This window comes from Bufo bufo, chromosome 2 (genome assembly GCF_905171765.1).
Source record: "Bufo bufo chromosome 2, aBufBuf1.1, whole genome shotgun sequence".
NCBI lineage: Eukaryota > Metazoa > Chordata > Amphibia > Anura > Bufonidae > Bufo > Bufo bufo.
The window spans coordinates 827,492,408-827,517,033 of NC_053390.1; the positions used below are offsets into that span (position 1 = coordinate 827,492,408).

At 43.3% G+C, this 24,626-nt stretch overlaps 1 protein-coding gene across 7 annotated transcripts in view; it reads right to left on the reverse strand.

Annotated features, from left to right (window-relative positions):
* DYSF (dysferlin) overlaps positions 1-24,626 on the reverse strand; it is a 317,684-nt gene that overhangs the window by 227,263 nt on the left and 65,795 nt on the right. For all 7 annotated transcript variants that reach the window (XM_040419360.1, XM_040419355.1, XM_040419359.1 and 4 more), the window contains exons 5-15: positions 19,336-19,474; positions 14,184-14,374; positions 10,904-11,032; positions 10,762-10,824; positions 9,617-9,667; positions 9,010-9,040; positions 5,241-5,356; positions 4,737-4,863; positions 3,206-3,309; positions 2,504-2,572; positions 806-849 (exon numbers count right to left, since the gene is read on the reverse strand). In XM_040419360.1, the coding sequence (XP_040275294.1) occupies positions 806-849; positions 2,504-2,572; positions 3,206-3,309; positions 4,737-4,863; positions 5,241-5,356; positions 9,010-9,040; positions 9,617-9,667; positions 10,762-10,824; positions 10,904-11,032; positions 14,184-14,374; positions 19,336-19,474 (1,064 nt within the window). The remainder of the gene's footprint in view (positions 1-805; positions 850-2,503; positions 2,573-3,205; positions 3,310-4,736; positions 4,864-5,240; positions 5,357-9,009; positions 9,041-9,616; positions 9,668-10,761; positions 10,825-10,903; positions 11,033-14,183; positions 14,375-19,335; positions 19,475-24,626) is intronic.

Genomic DNA, 24,626 nt, shown 5'->3' on the forward strand with positions numbered 1-24,626 from the left:
CCCTTCTTGGAACCGGGAAGGCAGCTAACACCTAAATTATAGGCTATTGCCTGCCATAAATTACTACCTAATAATAGACTCTAATGAAGGCAAAAATGCTGTAAAAGAAAAACATTACCGAACCCGAGACGTATGAAACAAAAGGACAAATTAAGAGAGATTATTTTCTCTGTAAAGTTCCTGGAGATTTATGTACTGTCCATACCCAGGATAAATTTGGAAACACATTCTCGTCGCGGTGCGGAACCGCTTTTCTTTTTGACTTAAGTGGTCTAGCACGTTGCGTGCAGCTGGAGTCCGTCCCCTGCTGTTATAAATATCACGGGCGAGTAAATCAGGTGCGACCCGTGGCTGACAAAAGGGGAGGCTAAGGTGTGAGATGTGTTCATTGCCAGCTGCAGGGGGGGCCCTAAATAATGGGGTGCGAGCCCCTGAGGTATATCAGTGTGAAATAACAGATCACAGCGCTTCATGACTCACGCTGAACTGGAAATAGATCCAGTACTCGCTGGTCTCATGCTGTGTGTGGTCTCCGTAATGCACAGATGTAGCAGAGCCGAATTTGTCATTGCTGTTTCCTACAGAAACCAGATCACACAGCACATCCTGTCAAATGGCATCACTGGGGAAGCAAAGAGGGTGCAATCGGGCCCTGGCGCCTGAGGGGCCAAAGACCTCAAATCAGGAGTACCTCTGCTACATCTGTCTTCCTCCTACCATGGCTCCACAACTATAACTCCCATCGTGTTCTGATAGGCTATCGGATAGCTACGGGGCCCGGGTCCTAAGAGCTGCAGTTACTCACCAGTCTGTGAGCCGGATCCTCATCTTCTCACACATAGACGGGAACTAGGATGGAAAAATCACAGTCACACTCCGCAGCTACAACAGGACCGGACAGATTTATCAACCGCAAGGATAAGGCTACTTTCACACTTGCGGCAGTGCGATCCGTCGTCGGAACTGCCCGCCGGATCCGCCAATCTGGATGTGACCGAAAGCATTTGTGAGACGGATCCGGATCCATCTCACAAATGCATTGCAAGAACGGATCCGTCTCTCCGCTTGTCATGCGGACAGACGGATCCGTCTTGTATTTTTTTTTTTCACAGTTTTCCGAGTCTGCGCATGCGCAGACCGGAAGGACGGGTCCGTCCTTCAGGTGTTTCTTAATGCCGGCACTTATACATGTCAATCCGGCAATCTGGCAACTGATCAGGCATTTTGGACAGTATTAACTTTTGCCTGATCAGTCAAAAAGACTGAACTGAAGACGTCCTGATGCGTCCTGAACGGATCGCTCTCCATTCAGAATGTATTAGGATAAAACTGATCCGTTCTTTTCCGGTATTGAGCCCTGAGGACGGAACTCAGCGCCGGAAAAGAATAACGCTAGTGTGAAAGTACCCTAAGCAGGGGCGTTAAACAAAGATAAGTGAGGGAGTTACCAGCGGGTACTTTGGCTGAAGTATTTATGGGGCACTGTGGCTGGGATACTTTTGGGGCACTGTTGATGGGGTATTTATGGGACACTGTTGATGGGGTATTTATGGGACACTGTTGATGGGGTATTTATGGGACACTGTTGATGGGGTATTTATGGGACACTGTAGCCGTGATATTTATCGGGGCCTGTAACTGGGACATTTATTGGGCACTGTGGATGGGATATCGAAGGGACACTGTGGCTGTGAGATTTAGGGGGCACTGAAACTGGGACATTTATTGGGCACTGTGACTAGGACATTTAGGGGGCACTATGGCTGAGATATTTAGGGGCACTGTAACTGGGATTTTTATGGGGCACTGTGACTAGGACATTTATGGGGCACTGTAACTGGGATATTTATGGGGCACTGTGACTGGGACATTTAGGGGGCACTGTAACTGGGACATTTATGGGGCACTGTGACTGGGACATTTAGGGGGCACTGTGACTGGGACATTTAGGGGGCACTGTGACTAGGACATTTATGGGGCACTGTGGCTGGGACATTTAGGGGGAACTGTGACTAGCACATTTATGGGGCACTGTAACTGGGATATTTATGGGGCACTGTGGCTGAGATATTTAGGGGCACTGTAACTGGGATATTTATGGGGCACTGTGACTGGGAAATTTAGGGGGCACTGTGACTAGGACATTTATGGGGCACTGTGGCAGGGATATTTTCAGTACTATTAAAGGGACATATGCACATTTGGCAGTGATGTGCTAATCATGGCTCTTCAGTCCTCTGGTCCCGCGCTGCCAGTGTTTGACCACCATGTGATTACTCTGCCACTAACTGCTCTGGGCCATAAATTTGGACAAAACATCACTAATTCCGCGTCCAGACTCCTCCACTTTCAGCTCTTTGGAGAAATTTGGTAAATATTTGTTTTCACCCCCTTGCATTCTTTTGTTATGTTTCGGTCTATGAATACATTCGTATTTGAGGGGGGGGGCTGATAACATCCTATAAATATAACTGATCAGTACATTAATGTAGTGGGTACTCACCCTGATGGGTAACGTGATGCTCTGGTTCCACTGAGGGTTGGCGTTCTTTTCCAAAATTTTACTGCAAATCTAAAAGGTAAAAAAAATGGGTTACCCTCCCCCACCCTGAAGATTATATATATCCTGACAGATTACAGTCTCATTCAAAAAACTGCAGACAAAAAAAATTGATGCTGACACCCAACTATCTGAAATCAAACTCAAAATGGTTGTCAATCCCTTCCCCCACACAAGAACGCTGTGGAAAGCATCCTGGTTGGGAATAAGAAGCATGGACATGGGGCAGTCTCAGTGGTTAGATGTGGAATCATCACTTATAATCCATATAGACAGGAGACAGTATATAAATGTATATACAGTACAGTAGATATGTCTATAAAGGTGGATGCAGCACCACCTGCTGGTGCACAGTGTTACTGCAGCCACGGTAACAACAGATGAAGAAGGGTGACAACATAAGACACCCGCATCTATGCAAACTACATGGGGCTGGCAGGGGTGGTGCATGATACAGGGATTCGAAGGCCCTGCACTAGGCATAATACATAATGCAGCTATATAATATATCCCATTATATTTCTTATACATTAATTAAAACCCAGAAAAAAAGAAACAGCTTTAAACACAACTTATCTAAGTTCCCTGAGCGCCCATGGGTGCATGTGTATAACATGACATTCAGCATGGATGCAAGTCACTTACCATCCTCCCGGCAAAATTGATTTCTACAAAAGGATCCACCAGGTTTTTCTTGTTGCTGTCGAACCCAAAAATTTGCTTGACGTTGTCTAGAATGGCGTCATCCACTGACCGATAAAAGAGAGAACTGAGAGTAAATCACAAACCGGGGAAAGTCTGATCCGACCCGGAAGCATCACTGCTAGAGTGGGAAGGATCACAGGTGACACACCTCAGGGAACCCACCAGGAAGTACTACCCAGCATGACGTCTGCCCGACAGCTGCTTCTATCTATCTATCTATTTATCTATCTATCTATCTATCTATTTATCTATCTATCTCATATATATCTATCTATCTATCTATCTATTTATCTATCTATCTCATATCTGTCTGTCTATCTATCTCATATCTATCTACTGTATCTCATATCTATCTATCTCATATCTATCTATTGTAGGGTTTCGCTCTGGTAGACAGGATTAGCGGACGCAGTATTGTCACCGCCAGCTCTGTGAGAAGATCTGGCAGACGTTCATCTCTACCTATTGTATGATGTTCTTTGTTTTGGCTTCACTTTGTCATCTCCTTTCCTTCTCCCAGCTGTCATCTATTTACACTGATTGCCTCCCTTTATATTCTCTCCCATACTGCCTCACTTTGCGGTTTATACTTCTTCCTGGATGAGTTGTTCACTGCTGGATGTTGCTTCTCCTGATTCCTCAGATAAGTCTGTTTCCTTTATTTGTGTTTCATTGCTGGCTTGATTCTAGGTGACCCTGACTCCGTCCGTATTAAGTGCAGGGAGCTGGTGGTCGTGTCCCCTCACTATTATAGGGTTTTCAGGTGTCACATAGTATAAGGTACGAGGGCATGCAATCGTCTACCATAAAAACCTTTGCATGGGCATAGCAGTCAGGGAGAGCTCTAGGGGTTTTATAGGGCTCACCCATATGCTCCTTAGTTTGGGATCAAGCCAGTCGGATGTTTATTTATAAGTTCCAGCTTTCTGCAACACTATCCGTGACAAGTATAGAGGCAACAACAAGTTCTTTGGATCAAACAGTTCAGTGTTTTATTCACACTTTAGGCAAGTGACAAAACAAGCAGTCATAATCAAACAAAAAGTCAGGTGGTAATTCACACCATGCGGCAATTCTGCCTAAAAGAGTCCTTGCTGATAGCAGCACCAACCTGTTTTCACGCCAAACAGATAGCAAGCCTTCATACAGACACAAGGCTCCCAGATCCCAACACAGGGACCCGGCTTCTGAACCCAGCTGCCTATTTAAGGACAGCCAGGTGCTGCCAAAACCCGGATCGGCACTTAAACTCTGGTACGGTATTTGACCTCACCTGGCTGGAAACCAGCCTAGCCGCACATGTTGGGAGGAAAATACCTGCCTTTCCAGACAAAACCCCTCGCTGTATCACACTATCTATCTATCTCATATCTATCTATCCAATCATCTATCTATCCAGTTGTCCACCTAGTATCAGGGGGTGGCTTTGGGGGAGCCCTCTGTCCCTCCTTTCCCTCTGTCCATCACTTACTCTGTGGCAGATCTTCTGCGCGGTAGACTCTGAGCGTCAGATGAGCCCCGCGGAGCGCCACCCCGGCCGGACGCAGCAGGTTCCCCTCTATATCTTCCTTGTCCTCTATGGATTCCTTCTTTTCCACCTATAGATAAAGACCAAGTCATTTATTCTGCAGGGTAAGGTGGGATCTGTAAAAGGATCGGCACCTATGATCTGACGCCAGCTCCTAAAGGATCCTTGCCATAGTTTTATCATTGACCCTACTGGCACCATCATGTGGTGTTTAAAACCTGGTGCCAGGGCAAACTCCCAGAATCCCCTTCAGCTACGGAGCCCAGACAGTTTCGTGGCGAGATATGTACCGGCGCCCGGCACCAGTCCTAAGAATAACTCCACAAGGGTAAAGAGCATTTGGTGCTCGGCCAGGTTCTGCAGAGCTCCCGCTCATGGTGCGGTGGGGGAGGGGTAATAGTTTGTATGGCGCCAGGTATCACAGGAACATAAGAGAGAATTACTCACCGGACACTCATCGCCGGGGCCCAGGACGAACAGGCTGACCTTCAGATAGCCTTTTGCCCCAGAGGAGAAATCATCAGGGTCAGACAGCAGCAGCCATTTTCTCAGGAAGGCGTGTCCTGAAATAGAGGCGCGGCGTACAGGTCAGCGGGAATGCGACTTCTACATTACAACCAATAACAGAAAATCTGGGCGACAACTAATTTGAAGGCGCCAGAGGAGGCCACGTTCATTGCCAAATATTTTTCTGAAAGTGAAATTTTAAATTTTTTTCTTCTATGATTTGAAATAGTAAATGGCGCTGTTCCATTACTGAACACTAGGGGAGCCGCTGTCTCATGTTTCTTCATAGGCTGTAGGCTGTGTGACCATACCTCCTATTTTTCCCAGACATAAAAATTGTCCATCCGGGATTTATAAATTACCAAAAATGTCCTGTCATGTGATCAGTGCAGGCAGGGTCGGAACTCAGCAGTGGAGAGGAGAAGTGGTAAGGACCTGTGATGATGTCACTGTCATGTCATCAGTGCAGGGGGGGCCGGAGCTCAGCAGTGGAGAGGAGAAGTGGTAAGGACCTGTGATGATGTCACTGTCATGTGATCAGTGCGGGGAAGGCCGGTGCTCAGTAGGGGTAAGGACCAGTGATGGCGTCACTGTCATGTGATCATTGCTGGTGGGGCCGGAGCTCAGCAGTGGAGAGAAGTGGTAAGGACTTGTGATGATGCGAGATAGGGAAACAGCTCTCCTTGTCTGAACACTGTTTGTGTAGATTAAATTAAATGATCTGGACTGACATTGTGCTGTTTGGCCACAAGATGGCACTGTTTCCTAAACACAGCTACAGACTGCTTATATTTCCATATTCATGAGAGGTGGAGTTACACAGAGCCTGGAGAGGAAGAGAAAGGGAGAAGCCATCTTAGAGGGAGCTGAGACTGAGGAACTGTGTCAGCAGAGGATCCGACAGCATCCAGGTGTGAGAGCCTACCTCAGTGACCAGAGTTGCATCTAAGTGAAGCTGATCGCGATCCTGACCAGAGGAACGAGGATTGCTTCCAAGAACGCTGATGTTAGCTGAGGAGCAAAGCTACATACACTGCGGGACCGCATGCTTGTTGGAGAGGCATTTGTTCTGTTCAGAGTCACCAGCGGATGCAGAGTAGACCCGGGTCGGTAAGATCGTGCACGCATCTCATTACAGTGTTGGCGCCTAGAGACTGAGACCAGGCCTGTAGTTAGTTAGATAGAGTCTCTGTTTGTGTCAGGCCACAAGTGTTGCTATTGTTTATTGCAAGAACGCCATAATTTAAAGGGACATTTCACATTGGAGAGCTGATAAACTTCCCCACAAACTCAAGCCACTCTGGTGTTTTGCTCAGGAATACTCAGGCACGTACTATAGATCTGTGTTAGATTGTAAGCTGTTGTGCTGCACCGCAGGCTAGCCCGTGCCACACACCCATACAGTGATTCTTGTTTTTTAGGGTAATAACAGGTAAGGTGTGTCAGTTTAGTTGTGCCCGCCAGTAGGTAAATTACTGCCTTTTCCTCCTGCATCCATCGTAGGGCGCCGTGCTGAGCAGCACAAGGGTCTCAGCCTTCGAACTGGGGTATATAAATTTATTGTATGTTCCCAGCTTTTGAGGTTCATGACCACGTTTAAGTAAAATTCGGTTTTGGCAAAAGCTGGTGTTGGAGTTGTTTTCCTTGTTCGTGACTTCGCTGTATCCTGGGGAGCCCACCCTGGTTCATGGCTTACAATGACGTCACTGTCATGTGATCAGTGCAGGAGGAGCCGGAGCTCAGCAGTGGTAAGGACCTGTGATAATGTCACTGTCATGTGATCAGTGCAGGAGGAGCCGGAGCTCAGCAGTGGTAAGGACCTGTGATAACGTCACTGTCATGTGATCAGTGCAGGAGGAGTCGGAGCTCAGCAGTAGTAAGGACCTGTGATAACGTCACTGTCATGTGATTAGTGCAGGAGGAGCCGGAGCTCAGCAGTAGTAAGGACCTGTGATAACATCACTGTCATGTGATTAGTGCAGGAGGAGCCGGAGCTCAGCAGTAGTAAGGACCTGTGATAACGTCACTGTCATGTGATTAGTGCAGGAGGAGCCGGAGCTCAGCAGTGGTAAGGACCTGTGATAACGTCACTGTCATGTGATTAGTGCAGGAGGAGCCGGAGCTCAGCAGTAGTAAGGACCTGTGATAACGTCACTGTCATGTGATTAGTGCAGGAGGAGTCGGAGTTCAGCAGTGGTAAGGACCTGTGATAACGTCACTGTCATGTGATTAGTGCAGGAGGAGCTGGAACTCAGCAGTAGTAAGGACCTGTGATAACATCACTGTCATGTAATCAGTGCAGGAGGAGTCGGAGCTCAGCAGTAGTAAGGACCTGTGATAACATCACTGTCATGTGATCAGTGCAGGAGGAGTCGGAGCTCAGCAGTAGTAAGGACCTGTGATAACGTCACTGTCATGTGATCAGTGCAGGAGGAGACGGAGCTCAGCAGTGGTAAGGACCTGTGATGATGTCGCTGTCATGTGATCAATGCAGGATGGGCCGGAGCTCAGCAGTGGTAAGGACCTGTGATAACGTCACTGTCATGTGATCAGTGCAGGAGGAGCCAGAGCTCAGCAGTGGTAAGGACCTGTGATGATGTCGCTGTCATGTGATCAATGCAGGATGGGCCGGAGCTCAGCAGTGGTAAGGACCTGTGATAACGTCACTGTCATGTGATCAGTGCAGGAGGAGCCAGAGCTCAGCAGTGGTAAGGACCTGTGATGATGTCACTGTCATGTGATCAATGCAGGAGGGGCCGGAGCGCAGCAGCGGAGAGAAGTGGTGAGCCTGAGAAACCTTGGAAGTTGTAGTCCTCTCCTCTTATACCCCATCCCTGAAATATCCTCTTTTGTCCGAAAATAAAGGTCTGGATATTCTGGGAGTTGCAGTTCTCTCCTCTTATATCTCCTCCCTTCCTCTGCTATCCCACAATATCAACCTGGACATGCTGGGAGTTGTAGTCCCCTCTATTTATGCCATCTCCCTGTTAAGTCCTCTGATATCACATAATATCAGCCTGGACATGCTGAAAGTTGTAGTCCTCTCCTCTTATACCCCCTCCCTGAAATATCTTCCTTTGTCCCAAAATAAAGGTCTGGATATTCTGGGAGTTGTAGTTTTCTCCTCTTATATCTCCTCCCTTCCTCTGCTATCCCACAATATCAGCTTGGACATGCTGGGAGTTGTAGTCCCCTCTACTTATGCCATCTCCCTGTCAAGTCCTCTGACATCACATAATATCAGCCTGGACATGCTGAAAGTTGTAGTCCTCTACTCTTATACCAACGCCCTGTAATCTCCTCTGACGATGGTATATAGATGATGGTTTCCATTTTGTTTGCTGTCTCGTCACCCCCTGTCTCATCTGTGATGTCCTCCTTTTGAAGCTTATGATGTGGTCACCCCAGCTGAAGGACCAATCCGAACATCTGCACAGTGGTCAGCATGTAGGTGGATCCACTAAGATCTCTCTCCTCAAGCTCAAAGCGGCCTCCACATGAAGTCTGCATGAACAGGTTAATGAAGACCCCCAACACAGGGCCTGCGACCACAGTACAGGGTGGACCTTACCACCACACAACCCCAGAGATCAGAGGGCCCCCTGCTGGACACACACAGATGGCTGCCACTATTAGTACTGGACTTTTACTGTATATTAGTCATCCGGTACATCACCCAAAAAGTAGACATTTGTGGATCAGAACGTACTCGGTTCTCCATAAATCATCCCAACATCCATCTGTAGAGGAGAGAACACAATCCATCAAAAAACAGGAAATATAATCCAGACCAGGTCCATACACATAAAATACACACACAAACTGATACATTATAGCAAACAGAGCAGGAATACGTTTTACAACCTGATGCAAACAGGAATGCTCCCGTTCACTGACAGCAAGCACACATCGTGGAAATGATACTGAATTGAATCACATGAGAAGGTTGGTAGATGACGGAGAGATAAGCAGAATGGTACAACATGGTGGACAGCTTCGTACACAATTAAACCTCTTATGCTGCAGCTCGGTGTGTTCAGATTGGCTGCCGTGTATTAGCACAAGCCCAGCACACGCTCACCATAAGTGGATGCTGCTGTATAGACAACAGACCGCTCAGACATACATATACATATTACATCTCCCATACTGAAGCACAACAAGCCCTGTGCAGACACTGAACCAGCAGGGGAGCAGAGAAACGTCAGTAAGCCAGCAGAAGAGTGAAAGCAGGTCAGACAGAAGTAGAAGATAAGGCTTCATACATGGATTTACAGAATTCTGGAGATGAGGCACACGACACGAGGACCACTTACCCGAAATTCTCCAATTACAGCGTGAGTTCTGAGGGAGCGGGAGTCTAAGACCTGCGTATAAGAGGAGGGCGGTCAATAGAACTGCAATCACAAGTACAGACTTATAGTGTGAGTAATAGAGTGTGCAGCCCCAGAACTGATATCTGCAGCACGTCGCTACTTGTAATACAGCTCATATTCTATATAGGCTCTGCAGCAGCTGAGGTGTGTGCTATGAGGTTCTGCAGCAGCTGAGGTGTGTATTATGAGGTTCTGCAGCAGCTGAGGTGTGTATTATGAGGTTCTGCAGCAGCTGAGGTGTGTATTAGGAGGTTCTGCAGCAGCTGAGGTGTGTATTATGATGTTCTGCAGCAGCTGAGGTGTGTATTATGAGGTTCTGCAGCAGCTGAGGTGTGTATTATGAGGTTCTGCAGCAGCTGAGTGTGTGCTATGAGGTTCTGCAGCAGCTGAGGTGTATTATGAGGTTCTGCAGCAGCTAAGGTGTGTGCTATGAGGTTCTGCAGCAGCTGAGGTGTGTATTATGAGGTTCTGCAGCAGCTGAGGTGTGTGCTATGAGGTTCTGCAGCAGCTGAGGTGTGTATTATGAGGTTCTGCAGCAGCTGAGGTGTGTGCTATGAGGTTCTGCAGCAGCTGAGGTGTGTGCTATGAGGTTCTGCAGCAGCTGAGGTGTGTATTATGAGGTTCTGCAGCAGCTGAGGTGTGTGCTATGAGGTTCTGCAGCAGCTGAGGTGTGTGCTATGAGGTTCTGCAGCAGCTGAGGTGTGTATTATGAGGTTCTGCAGCAGCTGAGGTGTGTATTATGAGGTTCTGCAGCAGCTGAGTGTGTGCTATGAGGTTCTGCAGCAGCTGAGGTGTGTGCTATGAGGTTTTGCAGCAGCTGAGGTGTGTGCTATGAGGTTCTGCAGCAGCTGAGGTGTGTATTATGAGGTTCTGCAGCAGCTGAGGTGTGTATTATGAGGTTCTGCAGCAGCTGAGGTGTGTATTATGATGTTCTGCAGCAGCTGAGGGGTGTATTATGAGGTTCTGCAGCAGCTGGGGCACAGTTCTGTGTAATTCCGATTCCAGCTGTTGTGAACCCTTAATGACCTAGAGGTTGTCACTGCCCCGCCCCTTTCTCTAGCACTGCTGGACCCTTGAGCACTCACTGTCAGGAACACAGGCTCATCGAAGAGATCAGCAGGAGACTCGAAGAAGTTGAAGAAAAACGTCTAAAAGATAAAGACAACACCTTACTACATGTGAAGGATGAGGACGCCCAGCACCGCAGTGAATGCCCCCCAATGTTACCTCATCAAAAAACGGGCCGTTGCCCTTCCGGATCCGCGTTCTTCTGCTCTGTCCCGCAACCGTCACCTTCACAACAGGTTTAATGTTGACACCGAGTAATTGTCGCCCCTCAATCACCCGAACTCGAATCTAAGGAGACGGTCAGCAAAATGTCACCACTGAATCCTTCTTACCTTCTACTGGTCCTGAATTACAGCCAGTACATCACAATTCTGCTGCCTTCACTGCTGAAATCCTCCAATATTCCCTGAATACTCAAAGCTTGAACATACTTCTGGTGATTTCAGTTCTAGGAAATGTAGGCTTTGCACAATTACAAAACTAAGTGTGAGCGCAGCTCTGAAGTATAATACAGGATGTAACTCAGGATCAGTACAGGATAAGTAATTTATGTACACAGTGACTGCACCAGCAGAATAGTGAGTGCAGCTCTGGAGTATAATACAGGATGTAACTCAGGATCCGTACAGGATACGTAATGTATGTACACAGTGACTGCACCAGCAGAATAGTGAGCGCAGCTCTGGAGTATAATACAGGATGTAACTCAGGATCAGTACAGGATAAGTAATGTATGTACACAGTGACTGCACCAGCAGAATAGTGAGTGCAGCTCTGGAGTATAATACAGGATGTAACTCAGGATCAGTATAGGATAAGTAATGTATGTACACAGTGACTGCACCAGCAGAATAGTGAGCGCAGCTCTGGAGTATAATACAGGATATAACTGAGGATCAGTACAGGATAAGTAATGTATGTACACAGTGACTGCACCAGCAGAATAGTGAGTGCAGCTCTGGAGTATAATACAGGATGTAGCTCAGGATCAGTACAGGATAAGTAATGTATGTACACAGTGACTGCACCAGCAGAATAGTGAGTGCAGCTCTGGAGTATAATACAGGATGTAACTCTGGATCAGTACAGGATAAGTAATGTATGTACATAGTGACTGCACCAGCAGAATAGTGAGTGCAGCTCTGGAGTATAATATAGGATGTAACTCAGGATCAGTACAGGATAAGTAATGTATGTACACAGTGACTGCACCAGCAGAATAGTGAGTGCAGCTCTGGAGTATAATACAGGATGTAACTCAGGATCAGTACAGGATAAGTAATGTATGTACACAGTGACTGCACCAGCAGAATAGTGAGTGCAGCTCTGGAGTATAATACAGGATGTAACTCTGGATCAGTACAGGATACGTAATGTGAGTACACAGTGACTGCACCAGCAGAATAGTGAGTGCAGCTCTGGAGTATAATACAGGATGTAACTCAGGATCAGTACAGGATAAGTAATGTATGTACACAGTGACTGCACCAGCAGAATAGTGAGTGCAGCTCTGGAGTATAATACAGGATGTGACTCAGGATCAGTACAGGATAAGTAATGTATGTACACAGTGACTGCACCAGCAGAATAGTGAGTGCAGCTCTGAAGTATAATACAGGATGTAACTCAGGATCAGTACAGGATAAGTAATGTATGTACACAAAGACTGCACCAGCAGAATAGTGAGTGCAGCTCTGGAGTATAATACAGGATGTCACTCAGGATCAGTAAAGGATAAGTAATGTATGTACACAGTGACTCCACCAGCAGAATAGTGAGTGCAGCTCTGGAGTATAATACAGGATGTCACTCAGGATCAGTGCAGGATAAGTAATGTATGTACACAGTGACTGCACCAGCAGAATAGTGAGTACAGCTCTGGAGTATAATACAGGATGTAACTCGGGATCAGTACAGGATAAGTAAAGTATGTACACAGTGACTGCACCAGCAGAATAGTGAGTGCAGCTCTGAAGTATAATACAGGATGTAACTCAGGATCAGTACAGGATAAGTAATGTATGTACACTGTGACTGCACCAGCAGAATAGTGAGTGCAGCTCTGGAGTATAATACAGGATGTAACTCAGGATCAGTACAGGATAAGTAATGTATGCACACAGTGACTGCACCAGCAGAATAGTGAGTGCAGCTCTGGAGTATAATACAGGATGTGACTCAGGATCAGTACAGGATAAGTAATGTATGTACACAGTGACTGCACCAGCAGAATAGTGAGTGCAGCTCTGGAGTATAATACAGGATGTCACTCAGGATCAGTAAGGGATAAGGAATGTATGTACACATTGACTCCACCAGCAGAATAGTGAGTGCAGCTCTGGAGTATAATACAGGATGTCACTCAGGATCAGTACAGGATAAGTAATGTATGTACACAGTGACTGCACCAGCAGAATAGTGAGTGCAGCTCAGGAGTATAATACAGGATGTCACTCAGGATCAGTACAGGATAAGTAATGTAATGTATGTGCACAGTGACTGCACCAGCAGAATAGTGAGTGCAGCTCTGGAGTATAATACAGGATGTCACTCAGGATCAGTAAAGGATAAGTAATGTATGTACACAGTGACTGCACCAGCAGAATAGTGAGTGCAGCTCTGGAGTATAATACAGGATGTCACTCAGGATCAGTACAGGATAAGTAATGTATGTACACAGTGACTCCACAAGCAGAATAGTGAGTGCAGCTCTGGAGTATAATACAGGCTGTAACTCAGGATCAGTACAGGATAAGTAATGTATGTACACAGTGACTGCACCAGCAGAATAGTGAGTGCAGCTCTGGAGTATATTACAGGATGTAACTCAGGATCAGTACAGGATAAGTAATGTATGTACACAGTGACTGCACCAGCAGAATAGTGAGTGCAGCTCTGGAGTATAATACAGGATGTCACTCAGGATCAGTAAAGGATAAGTAATGTATGTACACAGTGACTGCACCAGCAGAATAGTGAGTGCAGCTCTGGAGTATAATACAGGATGTAACTCAGGATCAGTACAGGATAAGTAATGTATGTACACAGTGACTGCACCAGCAGAATAGTGAGTGCAGCTCTGGAGTATAATACAGGATGTAACTCAGGATCAGTACAGGATAAGTAATGTATGTACACAGTGACTGCACCAGCAGAATAGTGAGTGCAGCTCTGGAGTATAATACAGGATGTAACTCAGGATCAGTACAGGATAAGTAATGTATGTATACAATGACTGCACCAGCAGAATAGTGAGTGCAGCTCTGGAGCATAATACAGGATGTAACTCAGGATCAGTACAGGATAAGTAATGTATGTACACAGTGACTGCACCAGCAGAATAGTGAGTGCAGCTCTGGAGTATAATACAGGATGTAACTCAGGATCAGTACAGGATAAGTAATCATCATCATGTCCTCATCTTTAGGCTGTTACTTACCTGGAAATCCTGAGGTTTGTTTGACAGTTGTCTTTTGGGTATGCTCTTTTTCCTCCTGACGCCCTGCACAGGAACAACCACAGAGCTTTTCTTGGGAAGGCTGGGCTGCTCTGATCCTGGCATGAGGGATGTTGTTTCCCCCTCATCTCCGGTGCCAATCTGGTCTTCTGTGTCCTCCTCTATGGTTGTATCTAGAACAAAGGAAGAATTACTGGACCAGTACATCTACTAATTACCACACAATATCCACAAAGCACCAGTAAAAAATAGACACTCAGCCAATGGCTATGTAATTAAGATGTAGGAAACAAAGATAAAGGACGGCTCACCTCTGATTTGTGATGGCAAGGTGCACCAAACAGATGTTGTACCCAATCATCAAAAAACAATAGTAATAAAAATAGAATGGGCACTCATATATCCGGTACACAAAGTGGGCAAAGCGACTCGGGTGATGTGATAATAATATATTAATTTATTATAGCAATATGTATGTGCCAATAAATATCAATAATATTGTAACCATACACTATTGATATTGTAACCTGAACAGAGCAATATCCCCAATATATCCTAAATGAATAAAACTTACATAAAATACACGATATATAATAAAAAATGCACAATATGTATAACAATCCACTGTTGTAGCTAATAGAAATCCGGTGCAAATAGTTGGGCTAAATAGATTATGGCTGTTATCTAAAACAGTGGCTGGCAGCAAATATATCTCCAGAGATAAATAAAGTGAATAATAATAAAATGGTGTATCCTGTGATATAAAACAGTTTAGTGTATATTATACCTCTATATACAATATATAAAGATAGTGAATATAGAAAAAATGGTGTACAATCAGTGCAAAATATAAATATAGATATATAGATATATAAATAATGTGAAAGAGTCTCTAGAGAGTCAACAGTAATTTGCTGCGTCCTACTGATATAGTCTTTCTTTGATATTAGGAAATGTGGTCTGAATATCAACTGGATCCACACAATTCCTAGAGGTAGACTTGATTCCAGCAGATATCAGCCTAACAGGTTTGAACGTAGTCAGCCACAACAGGCGCGGCAATATAAATGTATCCAGCAATGGTGAGGAGCAATTGGACTTGACAGGAGACCGGCTACAGTTTTCTACTATTGACTGAATTGAGAAAGCGCTTTCCAAAAAAGGACATCTAAATTGCGGCTAACCGAACTGTGGATCCCTTTGGATATAGTTCAGCGAGTGAGACCTTCTATCACCAGAATTGACCCAGATAGGGTCATAGCCTGAGATAGACAGCGCTCCCGTTCACAGTCGGGTATATACAGCATTACCAGCGGATAACAAGACAGACTCTGATCGTGCTACCTAAAGGCGAGTCCTCCTGAACCCATACCACGTGGGACGCCACGGTGGGAGCAGGACTGCATGTGAGTAAAACTGATTCGGCACTGCTATACCTGAACCGGAGTAATATTGCTGGCTACAATTGAACCGGCGCAACACTGTCAGATACATCTGCACTGTCTTTGTAACATTGCCGGAGAAAATTGTATTGCTGCTCAATTACCTTGCAACATTGCTGGATACATTTATATTGCCGCGCCTGTTGTGGCTGACTACGTTCAAACCTGTTAGGCTGATATCTGCTGGAATCAAATCTACTTCTAGGAATTGTGTGGATCCAGTTGATATTCAGACCACATTTCCTAATATCAAAGAAAGACTATATCAGTAGGACGCAGCAAATTACTGTTGACTCTCTAGAGACCCTTTCACATTATTTATATATCTATATATTTATATTCATATTTTGCACTGATTGTACACCATTTTTTCTATATTCACTATCTTTATATATTGTATATAGAGGTATAATATACACTAAACTGTTTTATATCACAGGATACACCATTTTATTATTATTCACTTTATTTATCTCTGGAGATATATTTGCTGCCAGCCACTGTTTTAGATAACAGCCATAATCTATTTAGCCCAACTATTTGCACCGGATTTCTATTAGCTACAACAGTGGATTGTTATACATATTGTGCATTTTTTATTATATATCGTGTATTTTATGTAAGTTTTATTCATTTAGGATATATTGGGGATATTGCTCTGTTCAGGTTACAATATCAATAGTGTATGGTTACAATATTATTGATATTTATTGGCACATACATATTGCTATAATAAATTATTATATTATTATCACATCACCCGAGTCGCTTTGCCCACTTTGTGTACCGGATATATGAGTGCCCATTCTATTTTTATTACTATGTAATTAAGATACCTGACCACTGGAGAGCAGTGTCTAATAACAATCAGCCAGACGTGAAATTACTACATCTGACCACTGGAGGGCAGTGTCTAATAACAATCAGCCAGACGTGTAATTATTATATCTGACTACTGGAGGGCACTGATTAATAACAATCAGCCAGACGTGTAATTACTACATCTGACCACTGAAGGGCACTGTGTAATAACAACCAGACGTGTAATTACTACCTTTGACCACTGGAGGGCACTGTCTAACAACAGCAAGATGTGTAATTACCACATCTGACCACTGGAGGGCACTGATTAATAACAATCAGCAACACATGTAATTACCACATCTGACCACTGAAGGGCTCTGTTTAATAACAATCAGCAACACATGCAATTACCACATCTGACCACTGGAGGGCACTGATTAATAACAATCAGCAACACATGTAATTACCACATCTGACCACTGGAGGGCACTGATTAACAACAATCAGCAACACATGTAATTACCACATCTGACCACTGGAGGGCTCTGTTTAATAACAATAAGCAATACATGTGTAATTACTACATCTGACCACTGCAGAGCACTGATTAATAACAATCAGCCATACATGTGTAATTACTATATCTGACCACTGGAGAGCAGTGTCTAATAACAGCACAAGATGTGTAATTATTATATCTGACTACTGGAGGGCACTGATTAATAACAATCAGCCAGACATGTGTAATTACTACATCTGACCACTGAAGGGCACTGTGTAATAACAACCAGACGTGTAATTACTACCTTTGACTACTGGAGGGCACTGTCTAACAACAGCAAGATGTGTAACTGCCACATCTGACCACTGGAGGGCTCTGTTTAATAACAATCAGCAACACATGTAATTACCACATCTGACCACTGGAGGGCACTGATTAATAACAATCAGCAACACATGTAATTACCACATCTGACCACTGGAGGGCACTGATTAATAACAATCAGCAACACATGTAATTACCACATCTGACCACTGGAGGGCACTGATTAATAACAATCAGCAACACATGTAATTACCACATCTGACCACTGGAGGGCTCTGTTTAATAACAATCAGGAACACATGTAATTACCACATCTGACCACTGGAGGGCTCTGTTTAATAACAATCAGCAACACATGTAATTACCACATCTGACCACTGGAGGGCACTGATTAATAACAATCAGCAACACATGTAATTACCACATCTGACCACTGGAGGGCTCTGTTTAATAACAATCAGCAACACATGTAATTACCACATCTGACCACTGGAGGGCACTGATTAACAACAATCAGCAACACATGTAATTACCACATCTGACCACTGGAGGGCTCTGTTTAATAACAATCAGCAACACATGTAATTACCACATCTGACCACTGGAGGGCTCTGTTTAATAACAATAAGCAATACATGTAATTACTACATCTGACCACTGCAGAGCACTGATTAATAACAATCAGCCATACATGTGTAATTACTATATCTGACCACTGGAGAGCAGTGTCTAATAACAGCACAAGATGTGTAATTATTATATCTGACTACTGGAGGGCACTGATTAGTAACAATCAGCCAGACATGTGTAATTACTACATCTGACCACTGAAGGGCACTGTGTAATAACAACCAGACGTGTAATTACTACCTTTGACTACTGGAGGGCACTGTCTAACAACAGCAAGATGTGTAACTGCCACATCTGACCACTGGAGGGCTCTGTTTAATAACAATCAGCAACACATGTAATTACCACATCTGACCACTGGAGGGCACTGATTAATAACAATCAGCAACACATGTAATTACCACATCTGACCACTGGAGGGCACTGATTAATAACAATCAGCAACACATGTAATTACCACATCTGACCACTGGAGGGCACTGATTAATAACAATCAGAAACAAATGTAATTACCACATCTGACCACTGGAGGGCACTGATTAATAACAATCAGAAACAAATGTAATTACCACATCTGACCACTGGAGGGCTCTGTTTAATAACAATAAGCCATACATGTGTAATTACTATATCTGACCACTGAAGGGCACTGTCCAATAACAACCAGACATGTAATTACTACGTCTGACCACTGGAGGGCACTGTCTAATAACAATCAGCCAGAGAAGTGTAATTACCACATCTGACCACTGGGGGGGGGGGGCATTGTTTCATAACAAATAGGCAGATGTGTAATTATTACATCTCATCACTGGAGGGCAGCATTTAATAACAATTAGGCAGACATGTAATTACTACATCTGACCACTAATCTTAAAATAGCTAAAAACTTTCCCTCACTTGTAGTAAGCGTGAATCCGGCCCTGTAATTAAGGCTACATGCACACGACCGTTGTGTGTTTTGCAGTCCGCGAACCGCGGATCCGCAAAACACGGATGGCGTCCGTATGCCTTCCGCAATTTTCGGAACGGCAACGACAGTTTTTAATAGAACTGCCTATTCTTGTCCGCAAAGAACGGAGAAGAATAGGACACGTTTTTTGTTTTTTTTTGCGGGGCCACGGAACGGAGCAACGGATGCGGCCCCATTGAAGTGATTGGGTCCGCATTTGGTGGCTCGGAGGTGGACCAAAACAACTGCCGTGTGCATGAGGCCTAATGGTGACTCCGCAGTCATCTAATGTAAAATCTATAAATATTTGGCTGGATGGTCCTGATGATGGATGTAATATTATCCCACGACTACCTACTGCTCATTACCATACAATATATTGAAATGATTCAATTAACATATAGAAGAGAAGCGGAGCCTGATGAACGCGTTCCTTCATCACCCAGAATATTACCACACATGGTGGAGAGGAGGACATACCGAACTGCAGCTGACTGACGGTGTCCACATCGCTGAGAGACGGCGTGGGCTCCTTTACAGCCGGTATGGTTGATGGTGGAGGATACAGAGGTGCTGCCCCCGGTGGTGGGAAGTATGAAATCTGCAGGGTTAATGTGGCCTGAAAGGTAGAGAATGAGACTTGTTACCACACGATGCACCAACAGCATGGAGAGAAGAATAATCTTATGAAAAAGGGCAAAATTGCACCAAAACTAATCAAACACCGTAACAAAAATGTGGCAGAATTCATCGAACATGCTCCGGAAAAAATATAGCGTATGTGGTTAATAAATGCCGAGTTTTCCAGCTCTTTCCTACTGTATAAATGGTATACTATACGACGTAGCTCTTTTCGCGTCTCGCTCCAGTTCTGCGTCGGGGTCGCTGTCCCGTGTATGAGACGAGCTCCGATACACGCTCTAGAACTGATTGATACAATTGTATCTCTTTTCTGTCCTGATCATTTGCTACAATGTATCAGAGCAGGGGTGGGACCTGCACCTATATCGAGAACGGAGCCTCGCAAGTGAAGGAGGGCGCACTGCGCATGCGCAGCCGCCCTCCATTTAATTTTCTATGGGGCCGGCAAAAATAGCTGAGCGCTGGCTCGGCTATTTCCGTCGGCCCCATATAAATGTATGGGTGCGGGGGCCGCGAATGCGCGGTACGCTCCCATTCACTTCTATGGGGAGCCGGCTTGGTGGTGGCCGGACTGGAGCCCTCCAGCCACCACCTTGCGGAGCTCTGTTCTCTACATAGATGCGACCCACACCTATAAGACAATGGGGGCATATCCTAGCGATATGCCGCCATTGTCTATGATGAGACAACCCCTTTAAGAGGTGCATCCGAGATGTCCGTGCACCTGAAACTGAAAGCTACACCTCCCGGGAGATATTACAGTGATGTTTTAGGGTAAATATATTGAGCTGTGGTGAAACGCCAGCCCCCCCCAACCTGCTCCCCCGACCCCCGGCCGCCGCCACCAACATTTCTGCTACACTATGGCTGTTTTTGTAAAAGCAGCAGAGAAAGGTAAAAAATCACAAATTTTTGCATCAAATGTTTGCACAAAACATGTAATAATGTAATATACAATATACTGGCAGAATATAATATCATTATCAGCATTCCCCTGTCCTCATGGATCAGGAGCGCAGCTCTGAGGCAGCAGGAAATAAATCCAGTCACATCCTCTAAATACATCCCGCTGCCTCAGTAATCCGTCCTTCCCTCCCTAAATATAGGAGCTGGATACAATGTAACCCTCTCATGACTTCCGCTGCTTATAACGGACATGTACCTGGCATCTGCAGGGTCACAGATACTGGGGGGGGGACTGGTGGGAAGTGTACTGACTGCAACCAAATACTGCCCAGGTACTAACCTACTGAACATGAATTCAGACTGAACTTTGTCTAAGGAAACAGTTGCACTAAATATATAGAAAATGTCACCATGACACATGGAGGGCAATTCTAGCAATTTAAAATAATGGATGCAGTGGGTTCACACATAACTGTAGGGGTAACAGCGACAGAAAGGACCTCTCTGTGAAGCCACGAGATGTGAAAATTCCAATGGGAATAATAGAGTGACACGACAGACTCTGGCGTTACGATCTTTTATTAGTCATACTATATATCAGTTATACCATATAATAGCCCAGGACTGACACATCAGCTTCATCCTTCCCACTTGTGGGTTTTGCCGTAACAGTCATGAGTCCGACTCACCGTTACTGCATCAAAATATCACATTCCACGTCCAGAAATAGAAGCACAAGCGAGAGGAAGAGCGAAACCAGCTGCCGCTCCACAGAAACTACATCAGGACGAAGCTCAACATGATGAGGATTATGTTCTACACACAATATCCAGATAGCGATTCACTAAAACTGTTATTTTTGGACACACTGTAAATGAAAACGTACAGTACAGACCAAAAGTTTGGACACACCTTCTCATTCAAAGAGTTTTCTTTATTTTCATGACTATGAAGGCATCAAAACTATGAATTAACACATGTGGAATTATATACATAACAAACAAGTGTGAAACAACTGAAAATATGTCATATTCTAGGTTCTTCAAAGTAGCCACCTTTTGCTTTGATTACTGCTTTGCACACTCTTGGCATTCTCTTGATGAGCTTCAAGAGGTAGTCCCCTGAAATGGTCTTCCAACAGTCTTGAAGGAGTTCCCAGAGATGCTTAGCACTTGTTGGCCCTTTTGCCTTCACTCTGCGGTCCAGCTCACCCCAAACCATCTCGATTGGGTTCAGGTCCGGTGACTGTGGAGGCCAGGTCATCTGGCGCAGCACCCCATCACTCTCCTTCATGGTCAAATAGCCCTTACTTTCAAGGTTTTCCCAATTTTTCGGCTGACTGACTGACCTTAATTTCTTAAAGTAATGATGGGCACTCGTTTTTCTTTACTTAGCTGCTTTTTTCTTGCCATAATACAAATTCTAAGTCTATTCAGTAGGACTATCAGCTGTGTATCCACCTGACTTCTCCTCAACGCAACTGATGGTCCCAACCCCATTTATAAGGCAAGAAATCCCACTTATTAAACCTGACAGGGCACACCTGAGAAGTGAAAACAATTTCAGGACACTACCTCTTGAAGCTCATCAAGAGAATGTCAAGAGTGTGCAAAGCAGTAATCAAAGCAAAAGGTGGCTACTTTGAAGAACCTAGAATATGACATATTTTCAGTTTTTTCACACTTGTTTGTTATGTATATAATTCCACATGTGTTAATTCATAGTTTTGATGCCTTCAGTGTGAATCTACAATTTTCATAGTCATGAAAATAAAGAAAACTCTTTGAATGAGAAGGTGTGTCCAAACTTTTGGTCTGTACTGTATATAACTGAAAAAAAATATACCTACTATAATACTGCCCCCTTTGTACAAGAATATAACTACTATAATACTGCTCCTATGTACAAGAATATAACTACTATAATACTGCTATTATGTACAAGTATATAACTACTATAATACTGCTCCTATGTACAAGAATATAACTACTATAATACTGCTATTATGTACAAGTATATAACTACTATAATACTGCTCCTATGTACAAGAATATAACTACTATAATACTGCCTCCTATGTACTAGAATATAACTACTATAATACTGCCTCCTATGTACAAGATGATAACTACTATAATACCGCTCCTATGTACAAGAATATAACTACTATAATACTGCTCCGATGTACAAGAATATAACTAATATAATACTGCCTTCTATGTACAATAATATAACTACTATAATACTGCTCCTATGTACAAGAATATAACTACTATAATACTGCTCCTATGTACAAGAATATAACTACTATAATACTGCCTCCTATGTACAGGAATATAACTACTATAATACTGCTCCTATGTACAAGAATATAACTACTATAATACTGCCTCCTATGTACAGGAATATAACTACTATAATACTGCTCCTATGTACAAGAATATAACTACTATAATACTGCTCCTATGTACAAGAATATAACTACTATAATACTGCTCCTATATACAAGACTATAACTACTATAATACTGCTTCTATGTACAAGAATATTACTACTATAATACTGCCTCCTATGTACAAGAATATAACTACTATAATACTGCTCCTATGTACAAGAATATAACTACTATAATACTGCTCCTATGTACAAGAATATAACTACTATAATACTGCTCCTATGTACAAGAATATAACTACTATAATACTGCTCCTATGTACAAGAATATAACTACTATAATACTGCTCCTATGTACAAGAATATAACTACTATAATACTGCTCCTATGTACAAGAATATAACTACTATAATACTGCCTCCTATGTACAAGAATATAACTACTATAATACTGCTCCTATGTACAAGAATATAACTACTATAATACTGCTCCTATGTACAAGAATATAACTACTATAATACCGCTCCTATGTACAAGAATATAACTACTATAATACTGCCTCCTATGTACAAGAATATAACTACTATAATACTGCTCCTATGTACAAGAATATAACTACTATAATACTGCTCCTATGTACAAGAATATAACTACTATAATACTGCCTCCTATGTACAAGAATATAACTACTATAATACTGCTCCTATGTACAAGACTATAACTACTATAATACTGCCTCCTATGTACAAGAATATAACTACTATAATACTGCTCCTAGGTACAAGAATATAACTACTATAATACTGCCTCCTATGTACAAGAATATAACTACTATAATACTGCTCCTATGTACAAGAATATAACTACTATAATACTGCTCCTATGTACAAGAATATAACTACTATAATACTGCCTCCTATGTACAAGAATATAACTACTATAATACCGCCTCCTATGTACAAGAATATAACTACTATAATACAGCCTCCTATGTACAAGAATATAACTACTATAATACTGCCTCCTATGTACAAGAATATAACTACTATAATACGGCCTCCTATGTACAAGAATATAACTACTATAATACTGCCTCCTATGTACAAGAATATAACTACTATAATACCGCCTCCTGTGTACAAGAATATAACTACTATAATACTGCCTCCTATGTACAAGAATATAACTACTATAATACTGCTCCTAGGTACAAGAATATAACTACTATAATACTGCCTCCTATGTACAAGAATATAACTACTATAATACTGCTCCTATGTACAAGAATATAACTACTATAATACTGCTCCTATGTACAAGAATATAACTACTATAATACTGCCTCCTATGTACAAGAATATAACTACTATAATACCGCCTCCTATGTACAAGAATATAACTACTATAATACAGCCTCCTATGTACAAGAATATAACTACTATAATACTGCCTCCTATGTACAAGAATATAACTACTATAATACGGCCTCCTATGTACAAGAATATAACTACTATAATACTGCCTCCTATGTACAAGAATATAACTACTATAATACCGCCTCCTGTGTACAAGAATATAACTACTATAATACTGCCTCCTATGTACAAGAATATAACTACTATAATACTGCCTCCTATGTACAAGAATATAACTACTATAATACTGCTCCTATGTACAAGAGTATAACTACTATAATACTGCTCCTATGTACAAGAATATAACTACTATAATACTGCTCCGATGTACAAGAATATAACTAATATAATACTGCCTCCTATGTACAAGAATATAACTACTATAATACTGCCTCCTATGTACAAGAATATAAC